The 17,529-nt window shown below is 43.1% G+C and overlaps 1 protein-coding gene and 1 long non-coding RNA gene across 12 annotated transcripts in view; one reads left to right on the top strand and one right to left on the bottom strand.

The window, feature by feature from the left end:
- MAP3K7CL (MAP3K7 C-terminal like) overlaps positions 1-17,529 on the top strand; it is an 87,389-nt gene that overhangs the window by 19,750 nt on the left and 50,110 nt on the right. For 2 of the 10 annotated variants that reach the window (XM_025201332.1, XM_025201329.1), the window contains exons 1-2: positions 14,307-14,460; positions 17,050-17,158. In XM_025201332.1, coding sequence (XP_025057117.1) covers positions 17,147-17,158 — 12 coding nt within the window. In that variant the 5' untranslated portion in view covers positions 14,307-14,460; positions 17,050-17,146. Of the gene's footprint in view, positions 1-2,304; positions 2,422-13,690; positions 14,023-14,306; positions 14,461-16,567; positions 16,713-16,774; positions 16,863-17,049; positions 17,159-17,529 lie in introns of those variants that run through there. The other 8 variants (XM_006021372.3, XM_025201327.1, XM_006021375.3 and 5 more) reach the window with 7 other exon arrangements.
- The window catches only part of LOC102388094, a 30,120-nt gene continuing 18,173 nt past the window's right edge, over positions 5,583-17,529 (bottom strand). For both annotated transcript variants that reach the window (XR_323555.2, XR_003093516.1), the window contains 2 exons: positions 13,424-13,566; positions 5,583-5,891 (listed from right to left, as the gene is read on the bottom strand). This is a non-coding gene — a long non-coding RNA (uncharacterized LOC102388094). The remainder of the gene's footprint in view (positions 5,892-13,423; positions 13,567-17,529) is intronic.

Below are 17,529 nucleotides of genomic sequence, written 5' to 3'. Positions count from 1 at the left end.
CCACTATTTCTTGTAACCCCCGGGGGCGCCTTGGTGAATAAATACTCACCAGTTCCCTTCTGTGCCCCCGTGATGAACTTATAGGCAGCCACAAGGTCGCCTCTCAACCTTCTCTTGCGGAGGCTGAATAGATCCAGTTTCCCTAGTCTCTCCTCGTAGGGCTTGGTCTGAAGGGTCCCCTTCTCTGGACCCTCTCCAGGTTATCCGCATCCCTCTTGAAGTGTGGCGCCCAGAATTGCACGCAATAGTCCAACTGCGGTCTGACCAGTGCCCGATAGAGGGGAAGTATCACCTCCTTGGACCTATTCGTCATGCATCTGCTGATGCACAATAAAGTGCCATTGGCTTTTTTGATGGCTTCGTCACACTGCCGACTCATGTTCATCTTGGAGTCCACTAGGACTCCAAGATCCCTTTCCACTTCCGTGCCACCCAGCAGGTCATTCCCTAGGCTGTAGGTGTGCTGGACATTTTTCCTCCCTCGGTGCAGCACTTTGCATTTCTCCTTGTTGAATTGCATTCTGTTGTTTTCTGCCCACTTGTCCAACCTGTCGAGGTCTGCTTGCAGCTGTTCCCTGCCCTCCGGCGTGTCCACTTCTCCCCATAGCTTTGTGTCATCTGCAAACTTGGACAGAGTACATTTCACTCCCTCGTCCAAGTCACTGATGAAGACATCAGTAACTTGGATGTCTTCATCAGTTACTCCAAACATAGAGAGGTTGATAGTATTCGCATGTGCTAATGTGCTACCTCATCTACAATTGCTAGCACAGAGTAGTTGGCACAGGGTCCCCATGTCATTATCTACAGACTACATCTTGTCCTTGTCCTCACCCTAATTGTGTCTCTGTGTATTTAACCTGATAGGGCTCAATTTAAAGTGGAAACTCATTTGTTCTAATGTGTCTGTTTAAAGATATTGCTTCTTTAGACTAAGATTGATCTGTTCTTCTTTATAAATTGAACAGATTATTTCACAGCACAGCCTTGATTCATTCCAAGAGCACAGTCCATGTTGTACATTGATTGAGTTAGGATTTCTGAAGTATAAAGTGTGTGAGCTAGAAACAGAAGATCGTGTCCCACATGTGCATTCACAAGGAGGCACAGTCAAGGATGCACAAGCAACCCTAAGTTGTAGTAGTTACAACTTTTAAGTATGTGTCTTCATAACCTTAATTATGTTCTTTTTTTCTATTTCTTAATATATTTTTTAAATAGGATGAATATCTGCATATCTGTAAAACAGCAGTCTTATAATGATATCCAGGTGTCAGAGTCTCTAATCTGATGCACTGTTAGACTGGTAGAAGGTAGGTTAATGTTGCACTGTTAAACTAAAATCCTTGTTCTGCTTCTGGTGAGTTAATAGTCCCCTTCTTGTTATGTGTGTGCGTATGCACGTATGTATAAAGGGGGAGTTGGCCTCAGCTACATTTATTGCAAATAGATGTCTTACTCTTTTCTAAACTAGACATTTTACCACTACACTTCCTGCTTAAGCAACAACACAGGCAGCTCCATGAGTGGTAACAGAAATGAGATTTCTATAGTAGGCAGGGAACCAGCTTTTATTGGGGCTTTCAACATTATGGGTTTGTTTATTCCTGACAACAAGGAAGCTTTAAAACATTTTCTTTTAAATATATTATGTGTTTATGGATGTACATTACTTCAGGTTATCATTGAAATTTTGTTGTAACTTGAATCTGTAATAGCTCGTAATGCCTCTTGTGGAGTAAGTCCAATCAAATCAGTGAAGCTGCCTCAGTTATACATGGAGGTGACCTGTAATCAGAAATTATTTCCCTAGGTTTATTTAGTTGAATATCAGTAAGAGAGCAAGTTGGTAAATATACTTACACTTATCTCAAGACACATTTGGATGCTTATCTTGCTGGGATCATATGATCCCTGCTGACTTCCTGCCCCTGGGGCAGGGAGCTGGACTCAGTGATCCTCTGGGGTTCCTTCCAGCCCAAATGTCTATGAAATCTATGAAATCTATGAATGTTAATGAAACCACAGCAAAATTTTCAGAAGTGTTCTCAATCCTTTGCTAGCTCTAAGCATTCAGTGACTGACCTTTCAGTGATCTACTATACCATCTATCCACCTTACCATATGTCATACCCTACATCAATGACTTGCCACTGTTAGTTCCATAATTATTTTGTCAAGGTTATTTTCCTCTTTATACCTGATGTGATCTAAGTCACATAAGTTTGTGCCAGTAGATTTCTGGCAGTGGGATCTGCTTTTCTCCAATATTGCTAACCTAAGCATTCATCTCTTTCCATGCAGGACATAAAGAAGAGTCCTCATCAGCATCAAATTTCAAAAGCTTTAATTTTCTTCCAATAGTTAAATGATCCCTACCTAATAATCCTTCGGTTGCTGTGGAACAATCTCCTTGGTTAGGTATGTATGATCGCATATAATTGAATTCAGCTACTCCTTCTACAGTTTGACTTAATCATGATGTTTGCTTGCATGCTATTTCTGTGAATCAAGTCAACGTGAATGTCTTTTGCTTTTGCCACAGTCAGTGATAGTCAATATTCCTCACACATTTGGGGTGAAATTTTCCATGTTGGATGGTCTAAAATCAGGCTGATTTTTTAAAAATTTCAGCCAAAAATCATTCAATGGGGACAAGGTTGCTTTGCCCATGTTAAAAAATGCAGGTGACTTTTTTTTTAACAGCTCTAGTCCCCCATCCTCTGGAGATAGGACTTTCAATTAGATAAATGTGTAGCCTTATGTCTGTAATATGCTTTTTCCATTCCCATGAAAAGCTGTCCAAATTTGGCCAAGTTGTAAATCAGGACAAACTGATTTACTACCATCTAACTTCTAGATGGTAGGGGGGCCCTATGCCATGTGGGCCACAGACCCCTGGCACATATGCCTTCTCACCCTGCCCCCTGCTGCGTGGGCAGCACAGCCTCCCTCCTGGCTATTGAAGCAACACAGACAACCTGGTCCCTTCCTTATTTGTGGGCAGTCTGGGTCTCCCACTGTTGCACACAGTCATCCCTGGGGGCAACAGCAGGAAGAAAAAGCTGGAGATGGGACGAGGAGACTGGAGCCCACATTCACTGCAGCATCAGGAGTGATTGATGGAGCTCCAGTTGGGCAGAAACCTAGGGCTGCATATTAACCTCTTGCAGGTCAGATGCAACCTGGGACCAGTTAGACAGCCCTGATTTGGAGGATGAGTGAGTGCACATTTAGTAAAGTCAAGGATGATGACAAGCTGGGCAGAGTTGCAGAAACTTTGGGGGTTAGGATTAGGATTCAGAATTACTTTGATAAACTGGAAGATGGTCTGAAATTAGTTGGCTGAAAACCAGTAAGGACCAGTACAAAGTCCCACACTTAGGACTATGTTTGTTTATGGAACAATCAAATGCACAAGTACAAACTGGGGAATGACTAGCTTGGTTGCAGTATTGCAGAAGAGGACCTGGGGTTATAGTGGGCCACAAGCTGAAAGAAAGTCAACAGTGTTCTCTTACTGGCTTGTTCTGCAATAGTAGACTGGATTGTATTAACAGGAATGTCTCTTGCAAGTCAAAGAAAGTGATTATTCCACTCTATTCAACACTGGTGAGACCTCACTGAGAGTATTATGACCAGTTTTGATCACTGCACTTCAAGAAAGACATAAACAAATAGAAAAGCATTCAGTGGAGAGCAACAAAAAAGGGTTAGAGGTCTAGAAACCATGATTTATTATGAGAGAGGGTTGGATGAACTGAGAGAACTCTGCAGAAGAGCAGACTGAAGCAAGATTTGATAAGTCTTCTAATACCCTTAGAAGGGTTATAAAGAGCATAGTTATAGGCCAGTGGTCTGCAACCTTTTTAAGTACGAGTTCACCTTTGGCATCTAAAAGCAACTCAAGATCTACTGTGTGCCACCACCACCCCTCCCCCCCTACATTGCCCAGCAGGTAAGTCTGTGGGGAGGGAAGGGGGGCGGGGGCAGATCGAGAAAAAATTGGGTGGGGGGCATGCCTCCCCAGCAGGTAAGCCCCACCCAGGCAGGACTCTACTCAACTTACCCCTGCTTCTGTCTCTGCAGCACTGTCCTTCACCGTGGGAGCCTCGACCTAGCCCCCACCCCTCCCTCCCCCATGGACTGAACTGCTGGACTGGGGTGTGCATGTGCATGCACGCAGGCACTCAGCCTCCCACCCCAGCCCCAGATTGACTCCAAGAGGCTCTGAGATCTACTGGTGGATTGGGATCTATCGGTTGGTGACCACTGTTATAGACTGTTCTTTGTGGCTGCAGAGAACAGGCCAATATGCATTCCTTATATGACAACAAGGAAAATTTAGGTTTGACGTTAAGAAGAATTTGTTAACTTTGAGTGTGGTTAAGCACTGGGACAGATACCTTGAGAGGTTTTGGAATCTCTGTTCCTGGACATTTTTAAGGGCAAGGTTAGACAAACACTTGAATGAGATGCACTGTTCAGACAGGGATGATCCTGCCTGTCACAACCCAAAGGGTGTGATTTTTGTTTTTGTGTGCTTTGGCACTGCTAAATTGTCCCCGCTAAATTGCAGCTTCCTTGCACGGTGGAGTTTTCTGCTGCAAAAGAGAACCCCGGTGCAAGGGAGAATTTTAGCGATTGTCTTGTTAGCCGTATAAGAGGCTTGAGTGGTTTCCGCCCAAGTTGGAGGACTCCACGAACAAGGGAGGAGGAGACTTCACGCTGTGTGAAGATCTCTAAGCGCTGCAGATCCTTACAGACCCAGCGCATTTCAAGCAGGCAACAGAGGTCTGATCAACCTCTAGCCTCTCCCCGTCGCCGATAGATTCCTAGACGTATCCCCTCCCGCGCGCAACAAACCGGACCCACGGAGCCTAGCAAACTTCGTGCGAGTCCTTGCCGGATGACTCCAGAGCTCTTCTACCCAGGTTCAAGTCCTGCAGGTTTACTTTCCCGTCGCCGAAACCCTTTGCGATGTACCCTCGTATTTTCATCTTCCCGTCGCCGGAACCCTATGCGACGTACCCTCGTGCCCTGCAGGTTTGAGTTTTGTTTTCTTTTCTCTCTGTAACCGCAACTTAAGCAAGTTTTCCAGCCTACACCACTGCCATCTCGGTGTAAGTAAACAATCTTTTAAACTACCGCTACGCGTCTGTGCCTAATTCCAGCTCGAAGGCCTTCCCTCTCCGCCCCGGCGTGCCCGGGCTGCTGGCCACAGCCCGCATGCAGCGCGGAAAAGGGCTCGGGTCGCTCCTGGCCCGCACACTGCCTTGCCCTTGGGAGAAGTTGAACTAAATGACCTCCTGATGCCCCTTTCAGTGCTTTATTCTATATTTCTGTTCAGATGAAGCAGTGAGGTTATAGATGCCCTTCATCTGTTGGGAAAGCAGGATGTGTTCCCATATCTTGTTGGAATATCATCCATGTGTTAGAATATTTTTAAGTATATTTTTAAACAGTGACTGACAATCTTTGAAACACCATTTCAGTTTGAATGAGGTCATATGCTACCCAAAATACTATTCATACTAGGAAACTCAAATGAATTGAAAGTAGCAGAGCTAAAAAAAGGGAACACAACAGGTGTTTTATTAGATAGCAGATACCAGTCTATTTTACATCTGTAAAATAATTTATACTTCATGCTAAAATTATTGCATATTTGCATGTTTTTGGTATCAATAAGCTGCACTGTTTCTAATTTAAGGTATGATGACTTTAACATCCTTTTTGATGAATAAAACATGATATCCTGTGTGCCACTCATCTAGATGATCTCAGGTTTCAGAATGTGATACAGGATTGAAAGAGTTTTGCTTGAGTACCAAACATCTGATGACTAAGAGTATGTTGGCAGGAAAACAGGGTGTATCACTGCTGTGGTCCTACAGGAAAAAGCAGAGGGATTATCAGCATTCTGTGCTTTTCATAGAGATTACTGTAACATATATATTCAGCTTGTTATGAACAAGTATTACTGTGCTTTCCCAAATGGTAGAGTAAGTGTCTTAGATGCAATGATTTCAGTTCATGTGAATAAGAAATGTATGATTGAGCCACCAGAGTCTATTTCCAAGTCTTCCAGTGCCTTGTAATAATAATTAGATTGTGGCACCAAAGTTCAGAATGCTTCAGCTTCTGTTTTTTGTTAAATGTAGCTAATATACCTTGCCTACCTTTAAAAATGACTTTTGAAAACTTCCAGTGAAATATGTTACACAAATGCATGCTATCATTTTTCCAGCTTAATGTAATACTTTGTAATCATATACATACAATGAAAGCAGTTTATAAAAATAATTATGAAATGATTGCAATTATCCCAGTTAATATTTCAAGTGCAGTGCTAGGTATTTTAAATGCCATTCTGTTAAGATTTTAATAAGGCTGGGAAAACGGCAAAAACTCCCCATTAAAATGTGAAGTCAAACACTGGACTATGTGTCTGATTATCTAGTTTGTTTCTAATGGTTACATTACTTAACCAAATAAGGAGCACCACTTTTGCAGAAGTTCATGTATACCACTGTCAGCTTGTTTTTTGTGGGACTACTCACATGAACAAGGGCTACAAGATACACCCCAGGGAATTATGTGCAGAAACATTTAAAATTATGCTAAATTAATTACTTTTTTTTTTTTTTTTACAAATTAAACTAAGTATAACACTATTTGAACATTCTTTAGAAATATATACAGGTACTTTGTATGGTTGGGGGTGGGGTGTGTGGGGGGATCTGTGAAGGAGTGGGGAGGTGTGGGGGATGTGGGGTTTATGGGGGGTGGTTTATGAAGGTGTGGGGGGTGTAGGGTTTGTGGACAAGCATGTGGGGTGTGGCTTTGGGAGCATGTGGGGTTTGTGGGCGGTTGTGCAGGAGTTGTGAAGGGGTGTGGCTGTGTGTGGGGGGGCTGTGAGGTTTGGGGGGGTTGTGAAGTGGTGTGGGGGGGTTGTAGGTGGGTATGGACCTCCCTGTCACACATTCACCCCCCTATGGTATACAGCCTCTGCCACTGCTGGCTCAGCAGCAGCAGCAGGCAGCAGAGCCTCCAGTGGTGTGTGCCTCTTGCTAAGTCCCAGGGCCCACACATGCTGGCACAGAGTCAACCTGGTCCACTGGCATGCCTTCAAACTGAACCAGGCTAACTCCATGCCAGCACACAGGGCTTGCAGCACTGCAGCCATGAGTCATGCACCATTAGGCTGGGTGGGCTCTGTGCCTTCATGTGCAGCTTCCTGCTGGAGTGCTGGAAACCCTATGTGAAGGCATGGAGCTGGCCGGCCCAGCCCAATGGTGGGTGGACCAGGAACTGCGTGCCATCAGGCCAGATGGGCTCTGTGCTTTCAGGTGGGGTTTCCAGCACTCCAGCAGAAAGCCGCATGTGGAGGCAAGCAGGAGCCCACCCAGCCCAATGGCACGTAACCCTGTGGCTCCGTGTGCAGCTTCCTGCCCAGCCTGATGGTGGGTGGATCCCAGTCCATGTGCCTTCAGGCCAGGCTGGCCCTCCATATGGGGCTTCCAGCACTCCATCTGGCCAGCAGGGCTCCGTGCCTCCATATGCAGCTTCCCGTTGGAGTGCTGGAAGCCCCACATGGAGGTGACTCGCCCAGCCCGATGGTGCATGGCCCATACCCACCCACACACACTTCTATGTCCACCTACAAACCCCATGCCCACAACCCTCACCTGCAGGCAGGAACACTCCTTCCCACTTACCCATCTGTCCAGTCACATGGCTCTGTGCTTCCACATCATGGAGACAGAGGCATAAAGACTGCTGTGGTTAAATTATGCAAAACTATGCAATTATGCACGGTCATGCCTTTTATGTGCAAAATTGCATAGGCACATAATTGCATAATTTCCTAGGGTGTAACAAGATAAAGCTCTAGTTTCTTGAAGCCTAGCCCTGTACTGAATTTGTCTGACTATACTATCTATGTAGTACAAACAGCCGTAGTTCCAGAAGACTGATCACTGTGCAGATCACTGGAATTTAAATTTAAACATTATGTAGTATTTAAGGCTTTTTGATTTGTGTGGTGTCTCACCTAACAGATGACTTGCAGCCCTGCCCAGCACCCGACTGACTTAACAAGATGAGAAGGAATTGTTTTGCATTTGTGAAGTTAAGCATTATTTTAGACTGTCTTCTTTTGGAATTACTGAAGAGTAATTTAGGCATTTTCCTGAAGTACTGACATAGAGTAAATGGGGCTTATCTGTATAATTAGGGAACACAAACCATTATGTTTTCAATTTGCAAATATATGTGCTATTTACACTGTGACCTGGTAGCTATCCAGGCTGCCTATACACATGCTCAGGGGTGGAAGGAGCATTTTAATTACAGTAGTTCCTGGACAACCGTTCTCATTAAAACTGCTCACTGTCAAGTGTATTAAGTCCTTGTGCATTTAAAAATGGTTGCAGGATGCTTTATCTAAACCTCATTCAACAAGCTTTACATAAAGTGCCCCCCCCCCCCCAGCTAATTTAAAAGCTCAGGGGCTTGATACATGTGACGGCACATTAGAGCAATTGCATATGTATAACTTGTGTTCGGGATTGATTAGGAATTTTGTGGTCATAGCTACTTAAAGGTAAATCTTGTTGCTGCTCAGTCACCATCTTGGAAAATTACACTTCTGAAAGCCTCTCCTCTACTGCATTGAACCCATGAGGTCACTCAAACCAGTGTAAATGAGACCTATCTGCTTTATTTTACAGCCACTTTGTATAGATGTAGCAAACTACAAAAAATGCAAGGCAGAGGGGACTCGAATCCTGTAAGTGAAATCCTGGTCTTGTTGAAATCATTGGGAGTTTTGCCATGGATGTCATTGGAGCCAAGATTTCACCTTATCTCTGCAAACCTAAAAAAAATACTTAAAAAATAATTCTCTTCAACCAAACCAAATAACCCTGTTACAAATAATACTTGGAGAGAGTCTCCTCCATTTAAATCAATAGCTGCTGCTGTGGTCTTATTTTGAAATCTCAGTAGCAATTTATGGTTGTGAGCAAAGCCAAATCTTCCCCTAAATGAAATAAATAAGGCTTGTTCCAAGTATCTTTTCAGAAGTGTAATTACTACAGGGGAATAAAAGAAGAAATTGAGGAGCCCAGTCCTCAGGCTCTGAGCAAGTCACCAGGCTCATCAATCAACTGGGTTAATAACAGGGAAGATGCAACACAAGGCTAAGCTGAGCCAGGGGTCCCCACAGGTGTGCAGGGGTCTGCTTGGGCAGATTTCAGCACAAGCTTGGGGCCTTTGTGAGCAATATTATGCAAACTGAGGGCAGCACAAGTACTCCAGAATAAAGTCTTAGCTATTATTGAAGTGGGTTTAAAAGCTTCATGCAAGCACGTGTGTCCTTAGGCCCGTACTGTTCAATTTCTTTATTAGCGACTAGGACGAGGGGGTGACTAGCACCCTGTTCAGATTCACTGACGACACCAAGATTTGGGGCGAGGTGGGCACACTAGAAGGGAGGGACAGGATGCAACTGGACCTGAACAGGTTACAGGGTTGGGCGAATGTGAATAGGATGGGATTCAATACTGACAAGTGCAGGGTACTGCACTTGGTCAGAAAGAACCAGAAGCATACCTATAGGCTGGGGAACTCCCTTCTTGAAAACACAGTGGCTGAAAGAGATCTTGGAGTCATTATCGATTCTAAAATGAACATGGGCTGCCAGTGTTAGGATGCGGTCAGTAAGGCTAACTGCACCTTGTCATGTATCCACAGACGCATCATGAGCAGGTCCAAGGAGGTGATTCTCCCCCTCTTTGCGACACTGGTCAGGCCACAGTTGGAGTACTGCATCCAGTTCTGGGCGCCGCACTTCAGGAGGGATGTGGCCAGCAGTGAGAGGGTCCAGAGGAAGGCCACTCGCATGATCAGAAGGCAGCAGGGCAGACCCTACGAAGAGAGGCTACGGGACCTGAACCTGTTCAGCCTTCACAAGAGAAGGCTGAGAGTGGACCTAGTAGCCATCTATAAACTTACCAGGGGGGACCAGAGGGGAATGGGTGAGACCCTGTTCCCCCGAGCACCTCCTGGAATAAAAAGGAATAATGGCCACAAGTTGATTTGAGAGTAGGTTCAGGCTAGACATCAGGAGGCACTACTTCACAGTCAGGGCAGCCAGGATCTGGAACCAACTTCCAAGGGAAGTGATGCTGGCTCTTACCTTAGGAGTCTTTAAAAGGAGGCTTGATGATTACATAGCTGGGGTCATATGAGCTTAAGCTTACCAGGGGTCATATGAGCCCAGTATTCATTCCTGCCCAGGGCAGAGGGTCGGACTTAATGATCTGCTCAGGTCCCTTTTGACCCTACATCTATGAACCTATCAGGAATACACTAGTCTGGAAGCAGCCTTCTGGGCCATCAAGACTAGTCCCCTACATCTGCAGCAGAGGGACCACAAGTTTGTCTATTCCTGTGTCTCTCACACAGCACACCCCTAGAGCACTCTGGGGGTGGGGGACACTTTCATGCCAAATGGGAGATATGGCCAATGCCCATGCCTTGTCACTCAGGTAGCAGGGGATTAGTTAGGTTAATATATGCTCAAGGATTCTAGGAGGAAGACAACACCTTATTTTACAAAGAAAGCATGCTGTCTTTGTCAGTCTCACCTGATACAAAAATTCTTTCCTAAACCCAAATCTGGTAATCAATTTGATCCTGAGTCAAGCACTTAGGAGATTTCTCAGTAATGGTAGGAACTCTAGCAGACACCAGTCAAACTCCCATCTCTAGATGTGGCCAGTATTCAGTGCTTCAGAGAAAGGTGAAAAAACCCCAGAAGCTAAATACTGTATTCATATGTAGGAGGCAAGATTCTTTCTGGTCCCTTACAGGCAACTAGCAAAAGTCATGAAGTATAAGACTACCCAGTACTTTCAACAGAGAGACTGAGTTTCCTTTTAACACCCCCCGCCCTTTTTAGAGATTCCCAGTACTTGAATTCACATATCATATGTACTAATTAATTGTTCCAAGAACACCTTTCCTATCATACTATCCTTTCCATAAGCTTATCAGATTCCTTGCCCACTCTGCTTTGTTTGATAACCATTTCAGAACTTCACTCGTTTGATTGTTAGAAATCATCTTCAAATTTCCAGTCTTAATTTGTTTGTATACATTTGATCTCGTGCCAGTATTGTCCTTCAACTTTAATAGCTCTTCTCCTTCCCTGATATTCATTCTGGGATGAATAATGAGTGTATTTATAATCAGATCCCCTGATCTAAACAAGCCAAGTTCTTTTAATCTCCTTTCATAAGACAGATTCTCCATTACCCTAACAATCCCAGTAAACCTTTGTCTATTTGAATTATTTTTTTTTTAACCTGAGTGACCGGAACTGCACACCATATTCCAAATGGAGCTTTGCACACCATATTCCAAATGAAGGCCTTGTATATTGTACTAAGATTTTTGTGTCTCTATGAAAATACCACACCAAATACACTTTTGAATTGTATTATTCTTTTTGCAGCTGTGTGACACTGGCTCACAGAAATCCTGTGATTGATTAGTATTCCCAGGTTCCTCCTACTCCTCTAATGCCTTCAGATGAGTTCCCATCTTACAGCACAAGTGTAAAACAATTTTCCACGAAGCACTGTATCAAATGCTTTTTTTGAAGGGTGCCAAATGTATGGCCCAGGGGCCAGATCTAGCCTGTGGATCTGCTCTATCCATCCCAGGCGATTACTGGGGGAGGCTTGGAGTTTGTGGACATGGGCAGGGGCTATGGTAGAATTTGGAGGCCCTAGGGCTCCAGGGGATGTCACTGGAGCCCTAGAGGGTGAGAGAAAGCTATGTGACAGCCCTCAGTCATCCTGCTGCCATCTGGCCCACAGCTGCTTGCATGCCCCAACCACAGCAAGTGGCTTCCTGGCTGTATTGCTGCTAGGATGTCACCCCTACCCTGGTAGCCACTGTTGTGGGGGCTACCACTGCTGTAGCCACCATGGTAGCCGTGATGCCAGCCATAGCCACTAGTGCCACCATTGCTGCTGTCTCAAATTGCTGTAGCTGCTGCAGCTTCAAGCCATGGGCCCGATTCAGCTTGCGAGGAGTCCCCACAGTTCAGATCAGGTCTGGAACCCAAAGTGAGTTTGACAGCCCTGCTTTACCTAAATCTACATTGATTGGGCCCACTGCATAGCTTTGTGCCTATGCAGTCCATTAGTCTGCTATGAAAGGATACAACACTGGTCTGATATGGTTTTTCCTTGGAAAAAAACATATTGCATCTTGTTCCACTTCTGTTTAGCTCCTTATCCTTGATTATGCTTCCCCAATACGTGTTTCATACTTTTTATAATACTGTGGACAAGCATAAAGCCTTGTAATTACCCAGGGCACATTTTTCCAGTTTTCTCTTTTTCTGGGATCAGTTCATGGTTTCTGTTCTGACTGTTTAACAGAGTTAGAAAATAGGCTTACTCAACTCTGCTACATTATGCCTAACCCTGCTATAATAGCTCTGCCCTAGTCCCTCCTACTCCTCAGCATAAAGCCATTCCTTGAGGAAAAAAGGAGTAAGCAGTGTGTCCTTGTGCTCCGCCTACCCCTAAGTATGGAATGGCCTCTCAGGGCCACAGGTATCTGGGTATACATTAGAGCAGCTACTTGGTTGTCTGATATATACTTGGGTGGGGTCATTCCTTTGGCCAATACACACATGGGGGAGAAATAAACTTGACTTAAAGCCCCTTGTTTTGCACCAAGTGCACCTTAAATGAACCACAGGATGTCTGCCTGCATGTGCATCTGTGGAGACATTCCAGAACATGGGATTTGGGGACAGATAATCTGTTTAATTCAGTTTATTATTTTTAAAATATATATTGGAAACAGGACAGTTAACTATTTATTTTTTCAAGCCAATATAACAACACTGGCAGAACCTATATTGTCTGTCTACCAAGCATCTTATATTATCCACTGCACTGTCCAACAGTCTCAGTTGTCCAGGGGAAGATATGCAGCCAGTTGGGTGTTTAACCTTTCCTTGCAGTAACTGTTTCAGTCTAGACAACATTTTTTCCCCTGTCCTCCCTTCCCCCCAGCATTTTCAGAATCAGTTATTCATAACCTTACTTGTACTTTGAAAACTGACTAGCACAGTGGGAAATCTCACTGCTAACTTCTTTGAATTCAGCAGAATCTACAAGCTGTTTGTTTTCAGTGAATTACAGTGTCTGTTCCTGTCCCAAAAGACATGTAAATGCATCTGCCTTCAGAATGCATTTATGTGAACAGGCAGCGACAAAAGCTTCATACACGCTACTAAAGTTAGTCCATTGTCTCTTTAGTATCATAGACCTATCATGTTAGACAGGCGCTCGTTCCCAGAGCTTTTACAATCCTAACCTAAAACACCAACCTCATCCTTGTTGTTAGCTTTGATAGTTGCTGCTATCATTTGATAGTTTGCTTGTAGCTAGTCCAAGTTGGCAATGTCACCCCAAGCTGATTGGAGCCACAGACATTTTTGCTGACTGGAGTCATGCTGTCTTTGCCAGTTTGCTGGAATAGACACAGACACTGATTGGGTCATGCTGAAAACATTCCTGTCCTATGAAGCAAGTCTGTTTGTATTTTAAGTTTGCCAGGACTAATGAATTAAAAATCTTGGACTCTCCACAGTTTGCTGCTTAATAATGTCTCTGACAGAAGGATTTTTTTCTTTCCTGAAGCATGACAACATCATAATCCCCCATTGTTGGAAAGGAAAGGAAGGGAGAGTGGAATTGTGAAGACAAGCGGAAAAGGGTGGTCTTTTGGGGCAGCAAAGCCTATGGGAAGTGCAGGTAGCAGCATGTTGCCCTAACAGCTGTCTCAGCTTCTCAGACCTTGTCAGTTTGTTGCTATGCAGCAGGTGCAGCCTTTTCTTTTATTGAATCTTTACTCCATAAAGGCAACGACAAGCCAAGGCAGTGGCTGGCCCTGGATTATACAAGTGCAGACACTCCACTAAGTGAGGTAAGGCAACAGGTGTGAAAACTGAACTAAATTGATAGAGCTGTGGCAGCACATAATCTGAGCTGGGCTACAGATTTTTTATGAAGAAACAACAGCCAGTTCCACAGGCAGTTGTCATGAATATGGGACAGCGTGCTGGGATTCTTTTAGACACCTCATTAAGCCAAATGTTGCTCACACACATACTTCTCTATCTGCAGAGATATTAAGTTTTTTGTATTGGGAAACCTAGCGGGAATTTTGTGGGCAGTCTGTCTGTTGCATTTTCCTCAGCTGATGGGGCATACATCATTCTCTTTGCACACAGAGCATGGGAAGGACGATTCCCATTCCTTCTTGGTTTCTTCGTTTATCTGTCTTTTGATGATGAACAGCTTTCGGGATTTTGGATAAAACTGACAATAGCTTTACTGCATACATTAGGACGTGAGATCACTGGTTAGTACAGTGTGTATGTAGGCAGGGGATTAATTTAGAATAAACTGGGGAAAAAAACCCTCTACTCCTTTGTGTGATGTTAAAAAATCACCATTCATTACTGGAGGAAGTTCTTATTTTTGTCCTCTGATAGCGGGTGGCTAAAATAATGGTAATCAGAAAACAATGTCGACCACAGCGTGCGAGTGAGATAAAACCACAAGTTTGCTACACACATACTAGTCTGGCAAACTCAAGACTTCCACCAAAGTGCACCTAAAGTATTTGTTGTTAATGATATTAACTTCTATGAATGTTTTTGTTGCTGCTCTGTGGTATTAAGCATAAAGCATCTTAGCACGTGAAGACCTTTTTAATGATTGTAAACAGATGCGCAGCGTGTCTAACAAAATACAGTGATGAACAGCTTTGTGCTTAGTGTGTAAAATCTCTCTCTTTTGCTTGAGGTTAGTTTCACAGGAGCGTGTTATGAGAAATAATTCTGCCTTTGCAATTTTTGGTTTTATTTCAGCAAAAAAGCAAAACAAAACATGCAAGGTCTCAAACACTTTTCACAAAAAGAGACCGAGAGAAACAGATCTTACTCCAACGTAACAACCTCCTGGCAGTTTAAAAATAAAATGTTCTTCAGTATGTAGCAATGGACTTTAAACTAAAATATTCTTGTGACTTAAGTGGTCTTTGGATCAAGCCCAACATACATTTTGTGTTAATCTAGTGAACAGTTTTGGTTTGTCTTCTCAATCCAGTACTGGTTGAACTTTTGTGTACGGACCTGATCATCAGGAATAAAAGCAGGCAGTGGGGGGATGCATGAGACTCCCTTGGGCATCAGGAGGAAAAGTGGCTCCCAGCTGCAAATAATATTTATTCAAAGTAAAGTTTTTAGATTTTTTTATTTTAAAGAAAATCTAAGCACTGTAAAATATGTATTATTTGATCAGTGCATTACTGTGTAGTGTTGCCACAGGGTAACTGAATTGCTCTGCTAACTAAATTTGAACTAGACAAAGCAAATCTTATTGCAAAGGTATCATGCTAGGGAAGAATTTGGCACACAATGATGTTCTGTTCTACTGATTTTATGAGATGCTCAATAATTAAACTTGACATCAAATGGAGAGTTGGGATTTTAATATAATAGAATAAATATTTCTTTCTAAAATGTTACTGAAAAACTGAAAGCTGGTTGGCTTAGAGAATTGGTTTTTCCCTCGCCACCAATTATGACACACTGTCAATAGATATATAGTATATAGTTTAGTAAATGTACCATACTTTCCAGAATAATTTGATTTCTAATTGACTTATGAGGTTTTACAATGATATATTATATATTTAATGTCAGTAACATAGTATCCACTAAGGTGAAATAAATACTATTCACTGCTGGATAATATCTGAAGTTTTCTTAGCACTCATAGGGCCTGGACACCTGAAAGCTTACCACCAACATAACTTACATTGGTTTGGTTCACCTGTATAAGTTTTACTGGTGTACAGAGTGAACAAACAAGCAGCTCGCTCAAGGTGGCTGGCTGTAGTAGGCACCATTTCAGTGCCTTACAATGTGGTAGAGGTTTTAACCTGCTTTTATTAAGTAAATGCCTATCATGGAAGCAGATACATGACAATTACACTGAGATAACTTACACCTGTGTAAAGCTATCCTTGCATTTTCCCCAAGGTGACTCCACACCAGTTTCTAGGAGGTTACATCAATGAATATATTCCTTATCTATGCAGAGGTGAGGGAAGATTATACTAGTGGAAAGGTGTCATACATCTAGGCCCTTAGGCTAGGTACAGACATTCAAAAAGCCTGAGGCAGAATCAATCTAAGTTATGCCGTTTTCTGTAAGTAAAACCATAGTTTAGATCAGTAGCGAACAGTAGACTTCAGATCTTTCACAGATTTTTGCCCCAAACATCTGAAAGTCAAGCTATTCATAGTAAAGCAATAAGTAAAAGTTAGCCTGGACATGTGGAAGCAATTTAAGCTGATCCAGTCTGGGTTGGTACTGACTGAAAGTTATAAATATTTGTTGGCTATTTGGTGCCTGATGTGAAATGAATTGGTGGTTTTGATCCATTTCTTAATGGACAGGGATCTACCTCATTAAAACCACCATTTGGAGTTGGCAGTCTCAGAAGAAAAGCCAAGGACAGAGTAAAGCCCCGATCCTGCAATCAAACCCATGTGGGCAGACTCTTCCATTCGCACGGAGTCCCACTGACCAATCGCCACCAAGGTTTGGAGAATAAAACTGCCTTCTGACCTTTGTGGATGTGGCCCTCCAGGCCAAGGCAGAGACATGCCAAAAGGACATTTGGCTGGGAGGGTTGAAGGGAGTTGTACAGAAATGACTGAACCTGATCTATTGATAAATCAGAGAGCTGAGGTTCTAAATTTTACGTTTAACTATTTTAAAGAGGGGGGAGGGGAAATCCAGTGTAGCTCTACCCATTTATCTTAAATGTGCTGGGTTAGAATTTAAAAAAATACTGCTATAAATGCATGGTAATCATTCAGTAAAAGGTGTAATGGATTCATGTGACTTGTAATGACTGTCATTTCTATTATTGCAGCTGGAACACACAGGTAAAAACTTAGGCTCAAGTGCCCACATGATCACCACAGCAAGGGTACCTGCTGATAAGCCAGTCCGCATCGCCTTCAGTCTAAATGACTCCCCAGGTAAAGTTCATTTTTACAGAATGAATCAAAGTGAAAAGTTTATAGATTTTTACATGTTCTTGTGAACTATCAAATGAAGTCCAGGGGCATGGCTGAGCATTTTCATTAGAGTGAGTGTGATCAGTCTTCCTGTGTGGTAACTATAACGTTGTGAGTGAACTTGTTACATTAAAATTGTTTGCTAAATAGCTTATATACAATCAAAATAATATGTATGGCAGCATGTTGTGGAATATACATAAAACTATAATTGAATTACCAGATATATTTATATATGAATTTAAAAGATTTACCAACTATCCAGGCAACTCTTCTTTCACAAGGAAAGGACAGCTAGTATCCAAGGGAAAGTCAGAACTAGAACAGACTCT

The sequence above is a fragment of the Alligator sinensis genome, unplaced genomic scaffold (genome assembly GCF_000455745.1).
Source record: "Alligator sinensis unplaced genomic scaffold, ASM45574v1 scaffold373_1, whole genome shotgun sequence".
Lineage (NCBI taxonomy): Eukaryota > Metazoa > Chordata > Crocodylia > Alligatoridae > Alligator > Alligator sinensis.
This window is presented reverse-complemented; position numbering and strand designations above follow the sequence as displayed.